The sequence below is a fragment of the Drosophila ficusphila genome, unplaced genomic scaffold (genome assembly GCF_018152265.1).
Source record: "Drosophila ficusphila isolate 14025-0441.05 unplaced genomic scaffold, ASM1815226v1 contig_198, whole genome shotgun sequence".
In the NCBI taxonomy this organism is placed as follows: Eukaryota; Metazoa; Arthropoda; class Insecta; order Diptera; family Drosophilidae; genus Drosophila; species Drosophila ficusphila.
Genome location: NW_025064092.1, coordinates 285,246 through 308,507, shown reverse-complemented (window position 1 = coordinate 308,507; position 23,262 = coordinate 285,246). Strand labels below are relative to the sequence as shown.

At 44.1% G+C, this 23,262-nt stretch overlaps 3 protein-coding genes across 7 annotated transcripts in view; 2 read left to right on the top strand and 1 right to left on the bottom strand.

The window, feature by feature from the left end:
* The window catches only part of LOC108091233, a 101,746-nt gene extending 99,827 nt beyond the window's left edge, over positions 1-1,919 (top strand). The window contains 2 exon segments of the mRNA XM_017190340.2: positions 1,230-1,697; positions 1,700-1,919. Of these exon segments, the coding sequence (XP_017045829.2) occupies positions 1,230-1,697; positions 1,700-1,830 (599 nt within the window). The 3' untranslated portion in view covers positions 1,831-1,919.
* Positions 1,920-3,977: 2,058 nt separating this feature from the next.
* On the top strand, positions 3,978-8,270 carry LOC108091188 (fibrillin-1). The gene is given in 10 exon segments (XM_017190265.2): positions 3,978-4,155; positions 4,804-4,985; positions 5,048-5,186; positions 5,270-5,428; positions 6,088-6,279; positions 6,357-6,417; positions 7,135-7,265; positions 7,375-7,916; positions 7,918-7,980; positions 7,982-8,270. Coding segments are annotated over 9 exon segments (1,710 nt in total). The 5' UTR covers positions 3,978-4,155; positions 4,804-4,847; the 3' UTR covers positions 8,267-8,270.
* Positions 8,271-8,344: 74 nt separating this feature from the next.
* LOC108091187 (unconventional myosin-XV) overlaps positions 8,345-23,262 on the bottom strand; it is a 39,147-nt gene continuing 24,229 nt past the window's right edge. For 2 of the 5 annotated variants that reach the window (XM_017190264.2, XM_017190260.2), the window contains 4 exons: positions 12,627-13,207; positions 11,893-12,124; positions 9,118-10,260; positions 8,345-9,055 (listed from right to left, as the gene is read on the bottom strand). In XM_017190264.2, the coding sequence (XP_017045753.1) occupies positions 8,888-9,055; positions 9,118-10,260; positions 11,893-12,124; positions 12,627-13,207 (2,124 nt within the window). In that variant the 3' untranslated portion in view covers positions 8,345-8,887. Of the gene's footprint in view, positions 9,056-9,117; positions 10,261-11,892; positions 12,125-12,626; positions 13,208-18,802; positions 20,615-21,307; positions 22,644-23,262 lie in introns of those variants that run through there. The other 3 variants (XM_017190261.2, XM_017190262.2, XM_017190263.2) reach the window with 3 other exon arrangements.

Here is a 23,262-nt window from a genome sequence, read left to right as displayed (position 1 = left end):
TTGGTTACTCCATAGTCACGATCTCATTCCCTTCGGCAGACCGTTGCACCTCGAGGGGATCCTCCTCAGTGCTTTTCATTTCGACTTCTGAGGCTTCACTCCCAGTTTGGATCTTATAACCGTCGTGAACCGAAAGCTGGTGCTTAGATGAGGCGACGTCTTCATCCTCTTCGCTTTCCTCTGGTTGCTCCATCGTCACGATCGCATTCCCTTCGGCAGTCCGGTGCTCTTCGACTCCTGAATTACCACTGCCAGACGGGATCTCGAAACCAAGCTCGCCCATAAATGGTTCGACAGAATGATTGGTGTTGTTCCGACGTCTAATATAGTTTTCACTGATGTCCGCGAAGGTATCGTAGAACTCACAGGCGAAGTCAAAGCCGGCCCGAAAGTCTAGCCTACAGATATCTTTTACTGGAACATTGAGAGGGATCTGCAGTACTTCTAAAGCGGCCTGCAAGTGGTATAAGTTTTCTCGGAAATCGGTGTGAGGTTTGAATCTTTCGAGTGGCACGACTCCATCGAAAAACAAGTCCACGAGCCTGCAGTAGAAATCTCCCAAGGAGAGCTGAATGATGAGCTTGAGGTCCTCCCCGAGCAACCCGTTCACCCATTGGAGGATCATCGCGGATTTCCGCTTTTCGGCTTCAGTGAGAGGAAACCGCTCGCTGTAAGACTTGTTCACAATACGGCAGGACCACATTTTACAAAAAAGTACTAACTATTTTGAAAAATTTACAAAATCTGTTTGTTTCGATAGAAAAGGAATTTTAGGTATGTTGTTGACTGTTTGAAAACCAAGCCGATACTGCTCGTTGTGCTGTGTGGAGCTAAACGGGCTGTGAAATATTTCTCCTACGCCTACTTTTCATAATGTTTTTGTCGGATGGGATGGAACTTATAGTGATAAATATTGAAGTTGTTCAACTGAGTTACGGCTAACTGATATTCGAGGAACTCAACTTGTTTCCTCTTGATTTTACGTACAATTTTATTTTCAATACCATCCATGAATATTCAAATTCTTTCATACAACTTTGAATGTTAAAAAACCACTACAAAATCCTCAATGTTTTATTTTCAATGAAAAGTATTTTCATGTTGATTAAAATGCAAACCGACGGCATTCTTTGTGTGCCGTGACTCAATTGAAAATGCAAAGCGTTTTATAATATTGTTAACTTGCAATGGCTTTAAAATAAACCCAATTGCATTTGCTTCTCCTGCAGGCGATCGCATAACGGTGCGCTGCGACCTGGAGGCGTTGGTCCAGGACACCGCCGGCAGCTCCACCACGGCCAGGACGACCCCGAGCTCCACCACAGCGGCCACCACTCTGGTGGCCTTTGGGCAGCGGGCGGAGGAGCTGGATGAGGAGCGGCGGCAGAACAGCAGCGGCAGCGACGAGGAGACGGAGGCGGAGGCGGAGGAGGAGCAGGAGGAGGAGGAGCAGCAGCAGCAGGAGCAGGAGCAGGAGGAGGAGGAGCAGGACGAGCTGTCGAACAACTTGGACACGGACAACGAGAGCAACGAGAGCTCCGCCGACTACCGCCACCAGCGGCAGATGCAGCAGCAGCAGCAGCAGCAGCAGCAGCAGATGCAGTTGCAGTCGCAGTTGCAGCACAGAGGACGCAACGCCGGAAGGCGCAGCGCCGTGCCGGCCACGCCCCCGCCAACGCTGGCTCCCACCTACCACTGCCGGGGGAGGGGCTGGCCGGACGCACGACACGCTGGAGCGCGCTGCCGGCGCCGTCGTGCCGCGGCAAGTGGCTCCGCCTGACCGTCGGACCGCCCAAGAAGTGCAGCCACGCCCAGTTTATCTTCGTCTAAGGCGTCGCCGTCGCCGTCGCCATCGGTGATCATTTTTTTTTCTCCCCCTCCCTTCGCGTGTAGGCTATGGTGTACGGCCCCGCCCCCCTCACCGCCCCGCCCTCTCATCATATCATATCATATCACCCACGCCCGCAAATCCACCGCCCCCCGCCCCCCGAACCCCGAACCCCGAACCCCAAACCAAACCGAACCCTTCACTTCCGGCCCAAAAACAAGTACCCCGTCGTATGTAAGCGTTTAAGGATTAAGCCAGTGGATTAAGCAGATCGTAGCCAGTGTGTTAGGTCAGTGTTTTTTTTTTTTCCAACTAGCTAGAGGAGCGATCCGAGGGATAAGGTCACACTGCCAGTGGAAAGCAGGAGGAATGTGGCATATGGAGGACTGCCAGACAGAGTTGCTATAGACAATTGGGACACTAAGGAACCTTTAAGTTTACTCAATTCAAGATTTAGGGATTTCTTAAATATTCGAATTACATATGTACTCCATGAATCGCATTCGAAAATGGAATGATATAAACCTCTAAGAGGTGGAAAAGTAATACAGTTTTTCTTCACCTATGAAATAAATATTGAATTAGCAAAGGTGACTCGAAATAACTTCAATTGCATTTGCCCATGGCATATTTCAAAGTATTGTACCTCTAAACACCTTCTAAGTCAAATTCCTCCTAAAATCTTTACAGTTTTAAATGATTATAAGAATATTTTCCAATATTTATATAATAATATTTGGGATATTTAGCTGGCTTTTAATATTTTTTTCCTTTGTTCCATTGAACACTGACTCATCTTTTTAACTTGAAAGTATGATCCGTATACGATATATCCCATAGGAGGCAACTTTGTTCCACATTCCCATACAGAAAGCAACTCGACACATTTGGTATCGACATTCCTCGGAGAGCTTTTCTCTAAGTAGTTTAGGAAACCCTCGCGAGTAAGCATAAGGGCCCCGACCCAACCGACAACTCTATAATGCTGGGGGTCGATAAGGACGCTCATTTGGATCGGATAATACTAGAAACTAGAGACTAAGTCATCAAATACCGCATAACATCAGTCAGTGAGTTTGGAGTCGGGCTGCGTAGTGAAAGAACCTATATATATGGATGTGCATGGGTGTATCTGTCTAATCGTTAGTTCCCCGACTTGCCACACACACACACACAAACACACAAACGCACGAACATACACACACACATACTCAATGTCTGGATTGTCAGGTGGAAAATTGAATTTCAGTTCCCAAACTGGCGGACAAACTTCTGGAGTCGGAATTAACGCTTGGATCTTAGCATTAATCTGGATTTTAGGTACACACGAATGTCGAAAGTAATTATTAAAATTATAATTAAACCAATAATGAGATCATTCAATAAAGAACAAGTATAATTTTAAAGTAACCCATTCTAGTTTCGTGTTCGGGGGTCTTTAAATTTCCCAATCTAGCACTACGAACAATCCTGGTCTAACTGCAACTTGCTTGGCGACTATTTGGTGCATGAGGCACAGTGATTTGTGGCCCTAAGTTTCTGGTAAGAAAAACAACAAAATAAGAGGCTCCATGGATGATTGGTTTTATGTTGAGAAAATATAGATAATCGTATATTTTTACACACAGCCAAATGTTAACGTAGTAGGTATCTTCAATTCCAGAGGAATCTTTCAAATAATAATATAACTTTTGATAGAAAACGGAGTCTTATTCTATAATCTTGAATAATCTTATAGATAGAACAGCTAAAAGAAAACAAAACATGAATAACTCCCATTTAATGGTAAGAAGCGATTTAAAAGAATTTCAACATTTTCAAAACCATTAAATATAAGAAGAATTTGTATTAATTTTATAAGGTGGTTTAAAAAAAGGTATATTGCACTCTTCTAATTTTTTTAAATTTGAACTAAATATAGATTAATTTGTTAGTTAACCACAAATTGATGTTTTTTTAAATAAAATTTTTTCCATTGTTAAATTTGCATTTGGACCCACTGTGCTTGGGCCAACTCTCAGCTGTTTTAAAGCCACCGGTTGACCCAATTAGCGGCCGTTTTCAGGTGCCAAGCGCTCTTTCTCTCACTTTGCCTCTCGGCGGCGAGTTCACGGTGAAGGCCAGAAGAAAGACTGTGGACAGAAGACAGTAGACAGCAGACAGTAGACAGCAGACAGCAGACGGAGAGACTAGCTTGGAGAAAGAGCCGAGAATTGGCCAGAGGCAAATGGAAGTTGAAGTGACTGTGCAAGTTGAAGTTGAAGTGGCAGTGGCAGACGAGGCGGCTACTTGATTAGTCCCACAGCGATCGCAGACCGAGACGGACCGTTAGTAATTCTCGATTCACGATTCTCGATTTGCATTTTACTGGTTTCTTCGGATTGTTGGGTGATTCATCACGATCCATCCGTTCTCAGTTGGCCGTGTGGCTCCCGTTCTTTTGGCCGCGAAGAAAGTTGTCTTCGAACATGTTAATTGTGACGCGACAGCCATCGATTTCTTTTAACGGTCTAAGTTTGGCCAAACGAAAGCACTTTTCGTTAGAGCCGATAATCCAATACGTCAATACAGTTGCTGTAGCCTCACTTTTGTCTTCCGTATTCGGGCTGAAAGTCTCTCCACTACGTAGCCAACTTCTTAGGAAAGGTCGTCAGAAACGACTTAAATGAAGCTTGTGGTGTAAACATAAAGCTTAGAGCATTTTTGGATCGTTAAAAGTGAAAAGTCCAAATGAGTCCAATTATTTTTAGCTTAAATGCAGTTTGAGTTTATTTTAAATAAAGTAGATAGAGACTCTTTCAAAATCTGATCAACAAAACAAGTCCGCATATAATTTTGTTTGGTAGATCAACAATTTCTACAGAATATCGAAATCAAAATAAAATAAGCTTCTTGTTTTGGTGTTATTTTTTTTTTACTTTTTTTTTTTTTTTTTTATTTATTTACTTTAATTTAAATTTATTTTGACTTTATAGAGAGTGTTATTGGATAGCTTACATAGTTCTAAATCGTAAAAAGGATGTTGTGGGACAAGAAGGCAGCGTTTCTCCTTGTTTTTGCGATCACTGCTTTCGAAGTGGAGGACAGCAATGGATTCAGGCGAAACTTTGAGGCGCGTCAGAGCAGCAATTCGAATATTCCCCTGTGGAAGCAACGAGTAAGTGCCAGTGGCCATTCCCAGTTGGAAGTACATAGTAACTAGGCTTTGCTGAATCGTAGGCCTGTGAGAAGTCGCAGAAGCAGAAGCAGAATGCCCACTACGTCTGCGATGAAAAGGGCGACTTCAAGTGCCTTCCTGGATGGCAGGGCGACCTCTGCCAGGTTCCCATGTGCCGCCGGGGTTGTGATCCCATGAACGGTATGATTGACCTCCAAGGTTGCCCCCTCGTGACCTCTGACCCGCTGACCCGCTGACCCGCTGACTCTCTGCTCACTCCACAGGCTACTGCCAGAGACCCGGCGAGTGCAGGTGTCGCATCGGATACAGCGGCGAACTCTGCGACAAGTGCATCCCGCTCCCCGGCTGCCAACACGGCGGCTGCACCAAGCCCTTCGAGTGCATCTGCAAGCCCGGCTGGGCAGGACTCTTCTGCACGGAACGTAAGTCACTTCCAGGAAGAAATTGATTAAAATTGATTCTTATTCGGATCGAAATCAGTACTTGTTAGGTCGAATTTTGACAAAAAAAAAAAGGAAAGTATTAATATTACTCAACGCAGAACTTGTCTGCACGGATGTAAGTTCCTCGCAGGAAAAAATTGATTAGAATTCATATTCACAATCTCTGAAAATATGATTTTGTTTTATTAAAAACATTCATTTACAAAAGTAATCAGAATGTTAAAATGCATTTTATGGAGAAGAAAACAGTCAAAATCAAAAATCAATAACCATTTTTCAACACTTCAACTCAATTTCAACATTCAATTAATTATTATATTAAATATATTATTATATTAAATAGTATAATTTAAAAGCTGTTATATTAGAAGTAATACAAGCTCTAAAAAAAGATTTCTTTCTATTAAAAACTTTAATTTACAAAAGTAATCAGAATGTTAGAATGCAGTTTTGAGAGAAGAAAACATTTAAAAGCAAAAATTACACAAAAATATTAAAATAAATGGCATACAAATTAATTAAAGTCTAGATTTCTACCAAGGATTTGCACATTGATTTGGGGAAGTGATTATTCCTCCTGCAGTCAGGTTACCCAACTTGAGGCATCCCTATAACCTCATGATTCCTTTGATTCGCAGCCAGTTGCCGGAGTGGATGCCACAGCACGCGCGGATACTGCGAGGCTCCAGGGGAGTGCCGCTGCCGCATTGGGTACGCCGGACGCACCTGCTCCGAATGTGCCACGATGCCGGGCTGCCAGCACGGAACGTGCAACAAGCCGCTCGAGTGCCTCTGCCTTCCCGGCTACACGGGTCTCCTCTGCCAGACACGTGAGTCCTGCCCCTTCTCCCCCGAACCAGCACCCCCATTAATCCCCCTGCCTTCCTCCTTCCTTCCTCTTCCGCAGCAATCTGCGATCCTGACTGCAGCAAGCAGCACGGATATTGCCGCAAGCCAGGCGAGTGCCGGTGAGTAGGAAGCCCAATCAGCGGAAAGGGTTGACAGGTGCAGCCAATTCCCAACCCCTTCCAGGGATTTCAATTCAATAGTTTATCCAATTTAGGAGGTGCGGAAATGATTTTTGGAGTGCCAGTTTTAAATGTGCAGGAGAAAGTTTTATTTGAAACAAAGTCAATTTTAGGAGACCGAATTAATGTGTTAGTTGTTTCTGTGGCGGAAATACAATCAGAAACAATTTAAAAAATATTTAAACAGTGTACACAAATTTTGATTTATTTTAAAAGATTTTTTTCTTTATGCGTTTTAGATTTAAGCTTTTGAACAAGAAATATAATTCGCTATTCTTAAAGTGACAGTTCACAAATAGGAATGTTCAAGATCAATTTCTTTTTAAAAACCACAAAAATTAAATATATTAATGTGTATTAATTTATATCCTTTTGGACAGCTAAGCTGCTGTATGACTAAATTTCACTTAACTATTCATTAAATTTAATTGGTTTAGTAAGATGAATTAATTAAATTAACACTTGCGAATTGAGTTAGTCAGTTTAAATATAGTGAATACTTTGCATTAGATAATACTCCTGCATTTCCGAACCTTTGCTTTAAAGAGCCAAACTCCCCCCACATGGCTTTTCACTCGAGCCGTATTAATCAAGCTAACCCCTTCGATTCGCCCAATCCCTGCCCCTCCGACGGTCACCCTCGATTGGCTTTTCCAGCTGCAAGGTGGGCTGGACGGGCAGCCAGTGCGACAAGTGCTTTCCCTATCCTGGATGCGCCAACGGGGATTGCGAGGCGCCGTGGGAGTGCAACTGCCATCCCGGCTGGGGAGGAATGCTCTGCGACGAGAGTGAGTATGCTATCCCCATCCCCAATCCAAAATCCCTTTCCCATTCCCACATCGATTGCCTCCACGAAATGTGCCACTGCCCGCGGGAACTGACCGCGTTGACCCACAGAACTCACCTACTGCGAGGAGAACCCGGAGACGTGCGAGAACGAGGGCAAGTGCACGTCGCTGAGCCGCGAGGATGGGAGCTTCCGGTGCCAGTGCCGCCAGGGCTTTCTGGGCAAGAACTGCGAGATACGCGATGACTTCCTGCTGACCTCGGTGGCGCCACCGCGCATCACGCCACCCACCACCGCCACTCAGCAGCTGGTGCAACTGGATCTCGACCAGGAAAGGGAGCAGGAGCAGGAGCAGGACCTCGGCACAGGTGTGAGCGATGACAGAAGGACGGAAAAGTTGCCAGCGGGTAACGAGCCGGAGCGCCGGACAAATGGCACCGCATCGGTGGCAACCACAGGAGGAGCAGCAGCAGGAGGAGGAGGAGGAGCAGCAGCAGGAGGAGGAGGAGTAGGAGTACTACCCCCCAGCAGCATCGCCACAAGGACAACGACGACGGCAACTGGAGCTGGCAGCCACAATGCGACTAATGAAGCGTTAAGCGCCGTTGCGCCACCACTTGCACCGATTCCCGCCACCGCAGCAACAACCGCGGGGCAGAAGGACTCCCCCGCCCACTGGGGGAAATGCAACAAGTGCGGCAGGACCTCTGCCACGCCCCCCCCACACCACTCGCTAGCCAGGAGCAAACAATAGTAACTTTGGCAACAGCTGCAACAGCAACAGCAACAGCAAATGTGGCAACTGCAGCAACACCAACAGCAGCAACAGCAACATCGGTGGGCATCCGTGACAAGGATAAGCCAAATGGAGAGGAAGAGGAGGAGGAGGAGGAGGACGAGGACGATGAGGATGACGAGGACGGGGAGTACGATGAGGATGAGGACGAGGACGAGGACGACGAGGAGGATGACAGCGATCAACTCATACCAAATATTATATAGTTACCTAATCCACTTCAATCGGATTAAATGTTTTTTTTCTACATATACTAGTATAGTCCACCCATGAAGAAGGCCGACTTTTGCGATAGATATACATATATAAATTGTATTTATTTATGATTATTTTAGGGATTACGCTAGGCAATTTTCGATTTAACAAATGTCAAAAAAAAATCAAATAAAATAATGATAATAATAAAGTTTGCTAATCTTAAGTGCTAAACGAAGTCGTTGGATCGTTGAAACGAGGAGGGGACCAATCCTGCACTCGGATTGCACTTGGTTCGCTTAAGCCTAGGAATCGAGGGGATCTAGGGAATCGAGGGGGTCTACTATATGGCCATCGTAGCGCCACCAAGTCGGGTGAAAAGAAGGGAATCGGGGATTGGGAGGATATATAAACCAGCACAACATTAGTATCTAAACAGGCATATGTATCTTGCATATGGGCGCCAATAAATATAATATATATCTGTAACTAGTACTCGCGACTTAAAAAAAACGACAAAAAAATGTTTGTGTGTGTGTGTGCGTGTGTGTGGAGATACGGGGGGTAACTCAATACGATATCGGATACGAATAAGATGATTCTTGTGAGCGGGAAGTTAAGCAATCGAGCAACTAGTTGAGCTCCCGCTTGTCCCGCTGACTGATCTGGGCCATGGTGATGTACTGGCGCACCAGGCGCGAGATCTCGTGCGCCTGCTCCGTTTGGACGCGGATGACGCGCTGCTGCATCAGGTTGCCCACCTTCATGTCCAGGAAGAGAGCACCATCCTCGGAGCGAACCTGTATGGAGACCAGAAGCCACTTTAGATCGGAAAACCAGGAGAAGGAGTATATGGGGTTACCTTTCTCGTAGAGATCACCTCCATGAAGCTCCAGTGCTGCAGGGTCTCGTGTGTGTTGGGGTCCAGGAAGAGGACGCCGCGACGATTGAGGGCCAGGATGAGGTCCCGCCACATGGGACTGTGGTTGTCCTCCACGTGGGGCGCCTCCTCCGCCCAGATGCGCTTCACCGCAAAGAAGCTGCTGCCGAAGAGCGGCCAGGCGGCCAGCACGTTGAGGAACTGGGCCTTCACCTGGCCGGGACTCAGGCCGGCCACCTGGGGCCAGGCCGACTGGACGAGGCCCACCCACTGGGCGGGGCGGATCTCGCGGATGCCCAGCGCCGGCTTGGGCAGCAGGAACTTGATCTCCTTCATCGCCGGCACGTGGCTCAGATCCGCGGCGCGGTGGAGCAGGGCGGCGATGCGGGCCATGTCGCGTACCATCTCGGGCACGGGCACCCCGTTCCCGGGCAGCTCCAGGAGCAGGCCCTCCAGGTAGTCGGGCGCCACCTGGTTGAAGAGCACCTCCACGTACAGGGGCATCGGAGCGGGCTCCCTCTTCAAGGCGAAGTGCCAGACGGACCGGCAGAAGATCAGGTAGAAGGGCTGCCCGGACTTGAGCAGCTCCGTGGTCACGTCCAGGATGTACTCGTCGGCGGCCAGCGGCATGGTGAAGGCGTCTCCCTGGACGATGCAGTACAGCGAGAACTCCTGCTGCTCCGCCTCCGATTCCACGCCCAAGAGGGCGCACAACTCGGCGATCACGTCGGCCACCACGGTGGAGCAGCGGGTGTTCACCACCCGCTCCGCCCCGCCGGGCAGTCGGTAGATCTGGCGACGGGCCGACCTGCCGGCGGACACCGCCGTCACCTCCTCCACGCTGGGCACGTTCTTCCGACCGCCGCAGCGGGCCGTCTTGCGCAGGTTCGTGAGGCAGACGGCCGCGGTTCCGTGGCAGGAGCGCCGGCGGTCGGAGGCCGCCGAGGTCAGGTGCTCCATCAGGTAGGGACGCAGTGCGTCCGAGCAGCCGAAGTACGCCGCCAGGATGCTCAGCAGGCGCCACGCCCGCTGCGAGCTGTCCGGACACGGGGAGCGGTTCGCCGTCGTCTGCTTCATCAGCTGGCAGTAGACCTCGTCGCGCAGCGCCAGGTATTTGTGACAGTGCTGCAAGATCGGATCGGAAATATAAATTAGAAATATATAGATATATATATATATATATACATATTTATAAAATATAGGCTACTTCAGGCAGTACTTCAACATCGGATGGAAACGTAAGTAAAGCAATAAAGTAAGCACGGATAAGAGAAAATTAGAAGGGATCAATTATATTGTACACTTGGTTTAACTGCTTGTGGCAGTGCTGCAAGATCGGATAGGAATTAAATATAAGTAAGCATGAATTGGAAAAACTAAGAAGGAAACCAAAAATATTTAATAATAATATGATATATAGATTGCTTTAGGATTGTGACAGTGCTGCAGGATCGGAGGGAAATTAAATATAAGTAAGCATAAAGTTGTTATAGGATTGTGGCAGGATCGGAGGGAAAATATAAATTAGAGGTATTAAAAAAGAAATACAAATGAATTAATGAATATTAAGTAAACAAGGATAGGAAAAAAGAGAAGGATTATTGATCATTAAATACTGAATAAGTTTGACAGGTTTTTGATAGATTGTGATAGAGCTGCAAGATTGAATGTGATGAGGAAAATTGAAAAGAGTTTCAATCAAATATATTTCGTGGAATATAAATGTGGATGGAGGGAATTTAAAGCGAATTTGAAATAAACATAATATGAATGTTTAATAATTGGATTAGAAAGGGAAATCTTACTATTCAAGATCGGATGAAATAGAATAGGATGGAATAGGAATGAATGTAGGAAATATGCATTTGAAAAAATGAAAAATAATTACATAATGAGTTTAATAGCTTAGTATAGGCTGCTTAAAGAAAATAAATGTCTATAATTTCTACATGTGCATTAATTATAGGATCTGTATTTATATTCATTAATGGCGAAAAAAGATTAACCATGGAATTTTACTCTTTGTTCAGGAAACTTATTTCCGCTTTTACAAAACTTAACTGTCATCGGTTGTTGGTTAAAGATACAGCCCAAAATACTTCCGATAGCTAATTTTATATAACATCTCTTCCTGTTGGCAAGTCGAATCAAGTTTTGCCAAACTGGAAATTATCACGAGTCACATTTTCCGAAAAACTTGTATTTTATGGACCCAGAGGATTATTTTCGCATTCGTAAATAAACGTTTATGTGTGTATTAAAAAACGTAAAAACAAAAATATGATTGTGAGTTGAAATGCTTCGTAAAAGTTGTCTTTCATGCTGTATAATTGCACTGACTTTTCAATGATTCCCTAATGGTTATTGTAATTTATTTGCTTAAAGGCTTATTACCAAAAATAATATATTTATTTCCCACTTTTGCATACTAGCATACAGTGTTGCCACATAAGTGGCATGATCTGCGATCTACTTTCGACACATTAAATTCTTTCAGACTTGCGAAACGATCAGCAACTTTATTCTCCAGCGGTTTTATGACTCCGGGGTGTCCACAATTTGTTTCCGTTTCTGGTTCTGGTGTGAATTCCAAATTTCTAGGGCATCCAAACAGGCAGCGATCCCCAAACCAGTTCCAGGTTTTTGCGGACCACCTCGGAGCCACCAACTCCAACCGGTTCGAGTGGAACCCCAGCCCAAAACCAAACCCAAGACCAACCCGACAGAAACCCAAAGGCAAGCCAGGAGCACACTCACCATGAGCACGGTGTAGACGCACTTGACCTCGGTGAGGTCGGGGTCCAGTGGGATGTCGCCGCAGTAGCGCAGGATGCAGTCGAAGCACTCGAGCGCCAGAGGCGCCAAGTCGTTCGGGAGCCGCAGGAGCGGCAGGCGGATGGCGTGTCCCTGCCACTTCACCAGCTCCGCGTACGAGCGGTTCGCCGCCGACTGGTGCCGCTCGTGGTGCCGGTCAGCGTCCCTCAGTTGGCTGTAAAAAAAATCATTATTTTAGACTTTTACATTTTATGAACCAATATTTTAAAACGATTTAAAAATGGTAACCTTTAACTAAACATTTTTAACAATTTGTAGAGGTCCTTTAGGTATAATAAAACAAAAAATTCATTCTGAATCCTTCAGTGCAGCAGCTTACATACTCGGATATAACTTTTAAGTTTGTTGGGAGCATTTTTAAACTGGATTATAATACCTTTGTATATTTAAAAAATATATTTGCAGGACTACTGTTTTAAATGCTGACCAAATATAAATTCCTCTTCATATATTCACTAGGTAATCAAAACTTTTGTAGGAAGTGCTGCATGGCAAACTGGAGCAGCGAGTACTTGATGAATGTTGTTTTAATTTAAATTCCATAAGCAGTAGAATAAATAGCTTACATATAAGCTATATAGTGTGCTCAAATGGGTCTTAATATAATTGAAAATCCCCCAATAAATTATTTAAATCATTTAAGTCAATCAACTCACTCGTTGCGGAAGTGCTGCATGGCGAACTGGAGCAGCGAGTACTTGGTGACGGAGGGCGGGGTGCCCCCGTTGCCCTCCTCCTGCAGGTAGTTGGCATCCAGGTCGTGGTGCGGCAGGGACTGCGACTGCTGCGACTGCTGGTGCTGCAGGATCTGCTCCTGCTGGTGCGACTGGCCGTTGGTCAGCGAGGATGGCTGTTGGCCGGCGGTGGATTTGCGGGCGGAGTGCAGGTAGCTCTGCTGCTTGAGGAACCGCTGCTGCTGACCCTGTTGCTGTTGCTGCTGCTGCTGCTGCTGGTGATCGGAGGCCATCTGCTGCTCCTCGAGGGCATCCTCCAGCTGCTGCTGCTGCTGTTGCTGGTGGTGGTGGTTGTGGTGGTGCTGCTGCTGTTGCAGGTGGTGATGCAGCTCCGACTGCTGCGCCTGCTGCTGCAGCGACTCGTTCTGGCGGGATCCTCCGTCCACGCCGTGCTCCGTCCGCTGGGCGTGCGCTTGGCGGGACTCCAGGCGCTCCAGCGGCACATTCAAGGTCTGCGCGGCGGCACGGGCTCCCGAGGAAAGGGTGGAGCCCTTCGATTGTGACTGCAACAGAGAGAAGGTTAGAAAATAAGTAATTGCCATCACTATTTATTTTTATGAGTTATGAAAACCATTGAATAGAGTTTTAATTGCTTTAGAGAAATACAATTATTTACACTACACACAAATTATTACCTAAATTAAAATATATTTATACATTAATTTTCTCTATATTGCTTCTTAATGGTTCTGTGGTTTTTGGTTTAATGGAGCTGTGTCATAATCCAAAATAATGGTAATCACCTCCGCTTCTTAACACTTGCTAAATCATTTTGCAAGACATGGCTAAAACTAAATTGTAAAGAAATGACTTTCCAACTTATTGAAAGGCTGCATGAACTACACTGACAAAATAGAAAATAAATATTTAAAGGCTAACCTATAATTGAAATAAAAATTTTAAAAATACTTTGCTACGATTGTTTTCATTATTCTATTTTATAATGTGCTTTGTGCTTGATATTTTTTTGCGTTGCTTGCAATTTTTATAACAAATTCATCCCAAAATAATTTAAAAGAAATCTGCTCAATTGATTGGGGAGAATTAGCTATTCTTGGTTTATGGGTAAAATGTTTTAAAGCAACATATAATGCTTTTCCAAAATACATATAATTTGTATTGTGTTAATATTTCCAAAATGAAAAACTTCTGTGAATCACATTACTGGTAATCCAGTTAATTGGTTCGCAAGAAGAGCAAAAATATAATCAGCACTTAATTAATGCTGTTGCTTTTAACGAGGACGTTTTATTGGGAAGTCATTAATTCGAGCGAGAGAGGCTCGCGATTCAGAGTGTTGAAAATGGCTTTCGAAAGTCGATTTCTGGCCGGCGATAACAATTATTCCTCTCGGTGCATTGTGCACTGTACAATATGTACGTATTGTGGATATTTTGCACTACTCATATTGCCGGGGATCGCAGCCTCTCATTCGACTGCAATTTGTTAATTGACTTGCGAGGCGCAACTCGCATATTTCGCTTGGCCATGTCAATGGCATGTGAAAGTTGCTGGGCGCCTTTTTGGCCAGCTCGCTGGCAACCAGTTGCAATTGCTGGCCAGCGGGACCAGTTGCCACGGGAGGCGGGGTTATGGGGATGGGGGACGGGGGCGTGGCAGATGATTTATGCTCCCATATTGACCGGTGACAGCTGGCGGGGATCGGTGGAGGAATCGGTGCGTTTTTGGCAACGAAAGTGTTTGGCACTGGCGATTTTTCACTTTTATTGCTTGCATTCAATTATTTGGTGCAATTTGTTGCAATTGCTTTCTTTTTCTTTGCACGCCCCCACAGACACGCAGGCATACACATCTATATATAAGTATATATTTGGATAGCAAAGATATAGATAGCGATTTGCCACCCAACGCCCCCCGCAAATGCATTTTGCACGCTCATGCGAGAAGAGATTAGTAAAAGTTGTTGTTTATGAAAGCGGAAATCTTTCACCAATCAATCAACTTGCCATATCTGAAAAATTATGCGCATTGTTCAACAAATTTTGGCCAGTAACGTGAAAAACCACTGCAGTTTGGTTGGAAAACCAAACGGTAAACATAAACAAACTCATTACACCCAACTGGTTGTAAATGAAGATTGTTTTTCTTTTGTTTTAGCGAATCAAAAAGGCAACAAAGAGCCATTTTTATGAAAGAGAGGAAAAGTGGATCGATGGTTTTAAAGGTGATGTGTGTCTGTATGACTTATCACTTTCAGAGCCTCTCAGATTGATTGAGAGACTCGATTAGTCACTCGACAGCGTTTCTTTTGGCCAACGTCTGCGTTCCTCACTGACTGACGGCTCAGATCGAGTTCAATCAATATTTCACGCCAGTCCAACGGGAATCAAAACATAACAGCGGTTTTAGTTCATAAATTATGCATGATTTTCGCTCTTCTCTGTGTTTATTTTTATAGATTTCTTAAGTGCGGTCAAGAAAACCTCAAAAATGGAATGCTCAAAAAACTAAGGGTGTATTTCCAAAATGTTCGCCTTGCGCCAGTCAAAATTTCCATGCTACTCTGCATTTTTAAAGTGGTTGCATATGATGAATGCAATTGCATGGGGATTTTTTTGGTGGAGAATGTTTATATTGTTGCAATACAATTATTCAAAAAAAAAAAAAACTACAAAACTTAGACCAACATGTATTGTTATAATACAATATATAATGTATTGTCACAATGGCTTAGCATATTTGTTTGTTTAGGAATTAATCTTGTACTTTATTTTGAATTACCCAAAACAAAATTTTAAGAAATAAATACACCAATCAGTAAAAGAAGAGATTAATTGAGTAGCATGAATTTACCACTCAATTTTTTTTGGGACAAGTTGCAAATTCCTGAATTGCGGAATTCCACAAGTGAATCCGCATTTGTCGTGGGTGCAACGAGAAGCTCAGTGGCAATTATCGTAGAGCAGCGGACATGGAATCCAGATCCAGATCTAGATTGCCTGGGGACGAGGATCACCCAGATCGGAGTGGCTGATCCCAGCCAGAGGCTCTTTGGCGACCCGTCTGACCATTTGGCTGTCTGGCTATCTGGCTGTCTGGATGCGATCGCAAAGTCTGTTGCTGTCAGCCAAAAACGGGGACGAGTGTCGTGTTTAGCGGCTCAAATGGGTATGGATATGGGTATGGCTATGGGTATGGCTATGGGTATGGGTATGGGACTGGACTGGAACCCGGCTCACAACTGGGTCAGATGGCCCGAGTCGGACTCTAGATGCTCCAGTTTCTTATAGCAGCCAACTTGCAGCGAGAATTCTCGTAAATTCACACACACACACCAGCACACACACACACGCACACACGTAGCAAAAACAAGAGTTAAATTTGGAGTGTAATTTCTAAGTGACCGCTAAAACTTTCTTTTCGGCTGGCTTTGGCATTGTGTGTTATTTCATATGTGCCTCGGTTTTCTTTGTTTTGCCAGCGCGAGTTAATTAAAATTCGAAATTAATGCTTGTCCGTCTGTCCGTCCGTTTGTCTGTCCGTCCGTTTGTCCGTTGTCCGTTGTCCGTTTGGATGGATTTACGGCGGACGAAACTGCAGCGGATGAGCGCTGGTTGAAAGAAATTAAAGTAATTTACCACTGCCGCTGACTGCCGGCAATAAAGACGCACAATGCGGGCCACACGAAAAGTGTAATTAAATTATTGAAATCAAATTACAGTTAAATTACAATGTTTTCTGCGCTTGGGGAAAACGGGGGAAACCGACAATAACAGCAACAACAATTGTACTATCTTTGTGGGTCAGACAACCCATCCCATTCAGCAGTTCTTATTGTCTCGATCTTCATCTCCATCTCGATGTTGAGTTTTTGTGTGTTTTGTTTGTTTTATGGATCGCACATGAGTGGTCATCGAACCCGAATTGGGAACGTGATGGCATCTTCGCTGATCCAGCACGCTCCCCATTTTCCGGGGCCAAGAAAGTTCGCCGGGGAATCTAGAACGTGCAGTACACATCCAACTCCCCTGGATCCCCCTCTTCGCAATCTTCTCCAGCTGGATGAGATCGATTAGGTGCAATCAGCGGATTTATTAAAGCCACTGGTCAGCGAAACGGAGATGCTGAAGTCACCGTCCGTTTTTAATTACTCGCTTCAGGACGTGCCGCAATCTCTAACCATTCTCATATAAGATATCGTAGGATATATAGTATGTATATGTGAAACATATGTACCAGAAACCAAGAAGTCTATTCCCAATAATAAATCAAAGCTAAAATGAGTATCATTTTATCTCTAAAGCGAATTAAATAGCTTCTTTCTTCTCCTTTGAAATTTCCACCATTACTTTAAACATTGCCCAGAAAACTGCAAAGAAATCATAATTTTCTTTTAGCATTGCATATAAGATATCCTAAGATATATAAATAGGTTCAACATATGTATCAGAAACCAATAAGTCTATTTTAATTCCACTAATCATATGCCAAAGCTTCTAAAATGTATTATTTAATAATTCCTCTCTAAAGCGAACTGAATACTCTCTTTCTGATAATAAATTTTGACCAATATTTCAAACGTTATTCAAACAAAAATGGTGAAGGAAGTTAAGCAAGCAAATTTAGTAAATATGTTCTACTTTCTTCTCCCGTTTTCCCAAATTGTTCCCCAATGCTGTGCAAGACTTCCAAAATAAAAAAGAAAAGCAAAGATCGGTGGCCCTTCGTTGGGAAATGCAATCCGAATAAATCTCCTCCCAGTTGCCCAAAATGTTGACACAGAGGCTGGCTGACAATGATGCTGTCGCGATGCGGGGAACCCAACCCAGAGTATCACTCACCAAAGGCATTATATTATGTTATATAATCGAGAGCGGAGATCGCCAGTTTACCCGCTAATTAGCCCACCAACCAAGTTGCCCAGCAATGAGGTTCGTGACGCAAGAGAAGTTGGTAAGTCGGCGGGTTCGCCTTTTGTGGGCTCCAGTTGGCCACGCTAATAATGCGATTATGTGTCGACTTAATAACACCGTTATTCCGCGGCACTGCCAACACTTATCCCCCTCCCCAAGCCCCTCATCTCCATTCCCCCCTTCATAAGTCTTTGCATACGACCCTGTGATTTGTGGTCTTTTTTTAGTCGAGCGCTGAAAAGCGTTCGTATTTGATTAACCTCTCGTTTGTTTTTACTTCCGAAATCTGTGACCAACGAAAGTTGGGGAAACTCGAGGGGGAGGGGGGGCGATTAACTATAAGCGATACAGTTTAAACGGTCTGCACCTTCAAAGCGATCGGTTTATGGAAATTCGAGCTCGCGAAGTTGATTAATCGTCTCGAAAGAAATGTATGTAACAGATAGCAATAATAATATATTTATATATTAATATAATAATTTGAATTAGAATCTGTATGTTTTAATATAACAGTTGTGAAAATAATAAGGTAAAAATAGGTGAGAACATTTTGAGCAGTTTTAGCTAGGTTTTAGGGGAAATATTTTCTGACTTCTGCCACAAATGTTAAAAAAAAAAAACTTGTTGGAAAAGAAAATTCTGCAACAACCCAAAATAAAAATATTTTGAAGTATTAAAAATCAAATCATTGGCAGCTTCGTCTTACTTACTATTATTTTGACCTTAAAATCAGTTAGATAATTAATTGATCGCTTTAAATGAAATTTAGGCAAAGGCTTGCATGACTTTTGATCATTAAAGACTTCAAACAAAATATCATGTAAAATTGAACTCAATGAAGGATAGTGGTAATTTTAAAGTTTTTGCGTTATTGATTAAATTTTATCAGGTTTCTGGGGCAGCGAGATTTTAAAATAAATTCAGGAAAAAACTGTTTTCTCAAAAATAACTTCTCCCTCACTGCTAATTTTAAATTTAGAATCTATTTTAAATAAATTGAGGACAATCCTTACTGCTGATTTATCTGCAGTTAAATTCAATCTGAACTCAATAATTAAATTGTTTAAATTGTTGCAAACTGTTGATTCATAATGGATTCTTCTACTCCATGGGCTAAAAAACTAGGCAATTATCGTAGGGATCCGACTTGACTTCTTATCCGATGATCTTGGCTTGAATCTTAACCCCTTAACCCCTTTGGAGTTCATAATCTTGACTTTTTACCTCATGGGAGTTCATGGTCTCGAAGCGCGCGAGGATCTCCTTGACGGAGATCTTGGACTCCGTGGGCTCCTCGAGGATCGTCTCCATGCGGCTGACGGATCCGCTGCTGGCGTTGCTCACCCTCCGCGTCTTGCCGCCTCCAATGCTTCCGATGAGCAGTGGCGTGGAAGCCAAGGGATTGGAGTTGCCACCTTGGAGAGTTGCCAGATTGGCGGTGGAAGCAGGAGCCGAAGAAGAAGCAGAAGCTGCAGGAGAAGCAGGAGAAGCTGGAGAGCAACTGGCGGGGTTTCCCTCCTCCTGACTCATCTCCTGGAGAGCGGAGTGCTCCTCGTTGTTGTTGTCGTCCCTTTGGCCAAGCGGCAACTTCATCCCGAGCTGCTCCTCCAGGCAGCACTGCTCGCAGAGACTCCCGCCGGAGGAAGTGGAGGTCATTGTGGCCGTGGTGCAGCACTTGTAAACGATGTCCTCCTCGACGCTCCACGCATTGTCCCCAGCCAGTCCGAGATCCCCGCCAGATCCGCCAGCTCCCTGAAGGCCACCACCCTCCAAACAGCACTGCTGTTCCGCCAGCTCACGGATGCTCTCGTTGGTCAGCTGGTCGAGATCACTGCGCCGCATCTGCATTTGCATCTGCATCTGCATCTGCATCTGGTGCATCTGCAGCTGGTGGAGCGACTGCAGCTGGCCGTGGTGCACCTGGGCGGAGGTGGTGCCCGTTATGTGGGCTATTTCCGCATCATCCGAGTCCGTGTAGAGCATCTCGTGCTCCTCATCCGTCAGGTTGTTCAGCGAATCCAGTGAAGCACATTTGCACTCCTCCTCCTGCTGGGAATCTGGATCGGGATTTCCATTCTGCTGATGATCCTGCTGAAGATCTCTATCCCTTTCCCGATCCCGATCCCGATCCCGATCCCTATCCTGTTGCAGATCCTGCTGATTCTGATCCTGATGCTGACTCTGCTGCTGGAGCAGCTTGAAGTTGTTCACCTTGTCGTGGTGCATCTTGCTGATCAGCGACTCCACCTTGTTCACAATGCTGCTGAACTTGTGTGGGACACTGCCGCCGCTGGTGGCAAGCTGCACCGCCTGGCAGGATTTGGTGGCCCGCACGCTCTGCGACATCCTGCCAACTGGATTACTTGGGCTGGATTCCTGGACTCTCGAATTCAGGATCAACTGGCCATTGCAACACCAGTGAAAGTTAGTGGACAGCCAGCAGGCTCCACTACTCCAGCATATCCAATCTCAATCCAAATATTGTTTGCAATGTTTGCGAGTTTTCCGCGGGGGAGGGGAAAGCGGGGAAAAATCACAGAAAGCGGGGGAAAAAATGAAAAACCAACCGATGCGGCCAGCGTTTGCCGCTAAATGAGTGGAATGGTTTCGGATTCGGATTCGGATTCAGATTCGGATTCAGATTCGGATTTGGATTCGGTTTTGGATTCGGTGGTCGGACACACACATCAAGTATACGCGATTTTCCTTGCCATCGGTTGTAATTTGTTTTTGTTGTTGTTGTTGTTTTTGTTTTTTCTTTTTCTGATGTGTGGAAATTGGCAATGCAGTTTTAAATGCGTGCCGTATTTGTTTCTTTTCTTTTTTGTTTTTTTTGTTGGTTTCGCTCGCAGTTATTTATTTTTTTCTTGTTATTTTTACGCTTTTTTTGCCTCAATTTATTTTAATTTGCCACTTGCAGCTTGCCACTTGCCACTTGCATCTGCAGTTTGGAGTTTGCAGCTTGCAGTTTGTCTTTCCAGTTGATGGACTGGCGAAAATGCCCCGATCGTCGCCTCTGTTTTTTATTTATCTCCTCTGTGCGAGCAGTTCGAAATTATATATATGGCCATATAATTGAAATCAATGTTGGATTGCGCGTTTCGACCAGCACGGATGGTTGGCCAAATTGTTTGCCAATAGGCGATACCGCGATCGAAATGAAGTAACCAAAAAATAACAAGCCACGGGATGAACAATAAAAGTGCACTTCGATCCAGTTACCACTTTGTTTAATAAGTCTTCATTGGATTTCGTTATTTTTCAGTTCATAAATCACAAGTGATTTGGAAAAACCTTTACAGGTTGTTAAACATTAAGGATCCATTTTGAGTAGAGCATTAATATTTACTTCTTTAATTTGCAGCTTGTAAAAGTGAATTTTGGAACCAAAATGAACACTTCGATTTGTAAGAAATTGTATTCCATAAACATATTGAATGTAATATATTGTATTATATATTAAAATATATTATCAATTATTAAGAAAATAAAAAAAAATGTCTGTGCTTCTCTTCTTTTTTTTTTAAAGCCACTTCATAAAGTGTAAGTATACAGTTAATTCAATATTTACTTTGGCTTTAGTTTAAAAAACAAGTGATCGTTTTATTGGAAGCCAGTCATAAAATTGAAACAATCAACTGCTACTGAAAGTGTGGTAAACACGAAGTACAAACTCCCGCTTGTTTATTTCTTACGATTTCACCGATCGCCTGGCAATTGTTTGCTAACCATCCTAACCGCCTTTCAAACCGTTTTTTTAAGCCATCCGGGAGTGGTGGCAATGGAAAGTGTTTTCCCCGAATGGCCTTCTATATTGTGTTTGACCAAAGTCGAGTTCGAACTGATCCCACAAAGGTCGCTGGTTTATCAACTCGAACTGCACTCCTCTCCATTCGATTTGTCATACATTTGTTCACGATCTGCGGTCTTTTGGGTCACTTTGGGCCGAAGCTTTGCTGTTGTTGTTGTTTTTGTTGTTGTTGATGTGAGAAAAACATTTTAGCACGGCTGAGCACGGAAAAAAAGAAGCTTAAGTTGGTCAAAACGAATCGAATCGAATCGAATGGAGGCGGCACGACGGAGCCACCAGAAGCAGTCTTAGCAGAAAGCTAAGAAAAGGCCAGAAGAATTCGAACTCGAATTCGAAATGGAATTGCGGGAGCGCGCTGCGTGATGCCGTTACCGCACACTCGTAACAACTAACGACTGAAAACTAAAAGCTAAATGCTGAAAACTGAAAACCAAACTTGGCCGAAACGGACCGACTGGTCAAGACGGGAAAAAAGCCATCCATTCCATTCCATCTCATCCATCCACCAAACCAACCAACGAATCAACCAACGAACCAACCGACTGGCCATTTCACTCGCAGCGGAGCAGAACAGAGAGCCCAAGATCCAACTGAGCTGAGTGAAAACATGGCTCTCGACTCTCGACACCCGACTCTCTACTCTCTCTACTTTCCACTCTCTGTTCTCTCCACTGTTGGCCAAGCCGAGCGGAAAGAGCGCGAAAGTCTTTCGCCCCTACTCTTTTTCCTTTTCCCCCATTCCTATTCCCATTCCCTGCTGAGCTAACTGTTTTTAGCGCTCTTCAGCTCCCGAATCTCCACATCTCCTCCTCTCCCCACATCTCCACTTCTGCCACTTCTCTCCACTTCTACTATTTCTACTCTTTCTGCCACTCAGATCGGCCAGATTGCCCAGATGGGTCAGTCCGAATGGCCAGCTCTGGCGTTTAACGAGTTTTCACGCATAAAATGAATTGAATTAAAAGACAGCTTCAGAAATGCCCGCTGGGGAGGGGGAGAGGGAATCGGAGAAACGGGGAAATGAGAAAAGGGGGGAAATGGAAAACGTTTTGTTGATCAAACAAAGTGCGAGTGCGCGACGCGAACCGGAAATACCCTATTACGGTTTAAGAAAGTTCACTTCCGAAATCAACTATTAACTAGCAAAAAATAGTACTCACTGATTATTCATAACTCATTGAGTGTAAATTAGCCTTAGTTCATATAAGTTCCTTTAATATTCATTAGTTCAGATAAGAAGATTGAAATAAATGAATGCAAAAAACAACCACTTATTTAATATAGTAAATATAATATGATTAAAAAAAATTGATTTCCAAATATTTCCAACCGATAATAACCGACTTTCATCTTGATATACCGAGTTTTCACACGCATAATGGTTTAACAAAAAAAGTTTCATATGTAAAATTCAAATGTTTTCTGGTTCTGTTTTTATACAGATATGATATATTTGTATGTGATACACTTAAAAATCTTTTGCAATACAGAAATCCAGCCAATACATATCTAAAATATTAATATGTAATGGATAGGGTTATGTAAATTGATCTTTAATTACCAACCAATTCAAATCAAAATCTAAGCTGTATTTCTCATTTAGGGGATTGTAAGATATAAAATTGAAGATATAATCACAGTTATAACAAATACAACCAAATATTGATCTTTGTGTCTCAAAAACGACTACAATATTTCGGTTCAAGAGGACCCCAACCTTATGATTTCTCCATATTTGGCCTTCATTAACATTTTCGAGTCTCCCCAAATATTCACAAATGAAAATCAAACACTTTTACCACGATCCCCGTCTGCATCTCCTTGAAGTGCGATTGGCGAAAAACGCATACCCGTTGCGAGTGTCAAGCAAGAG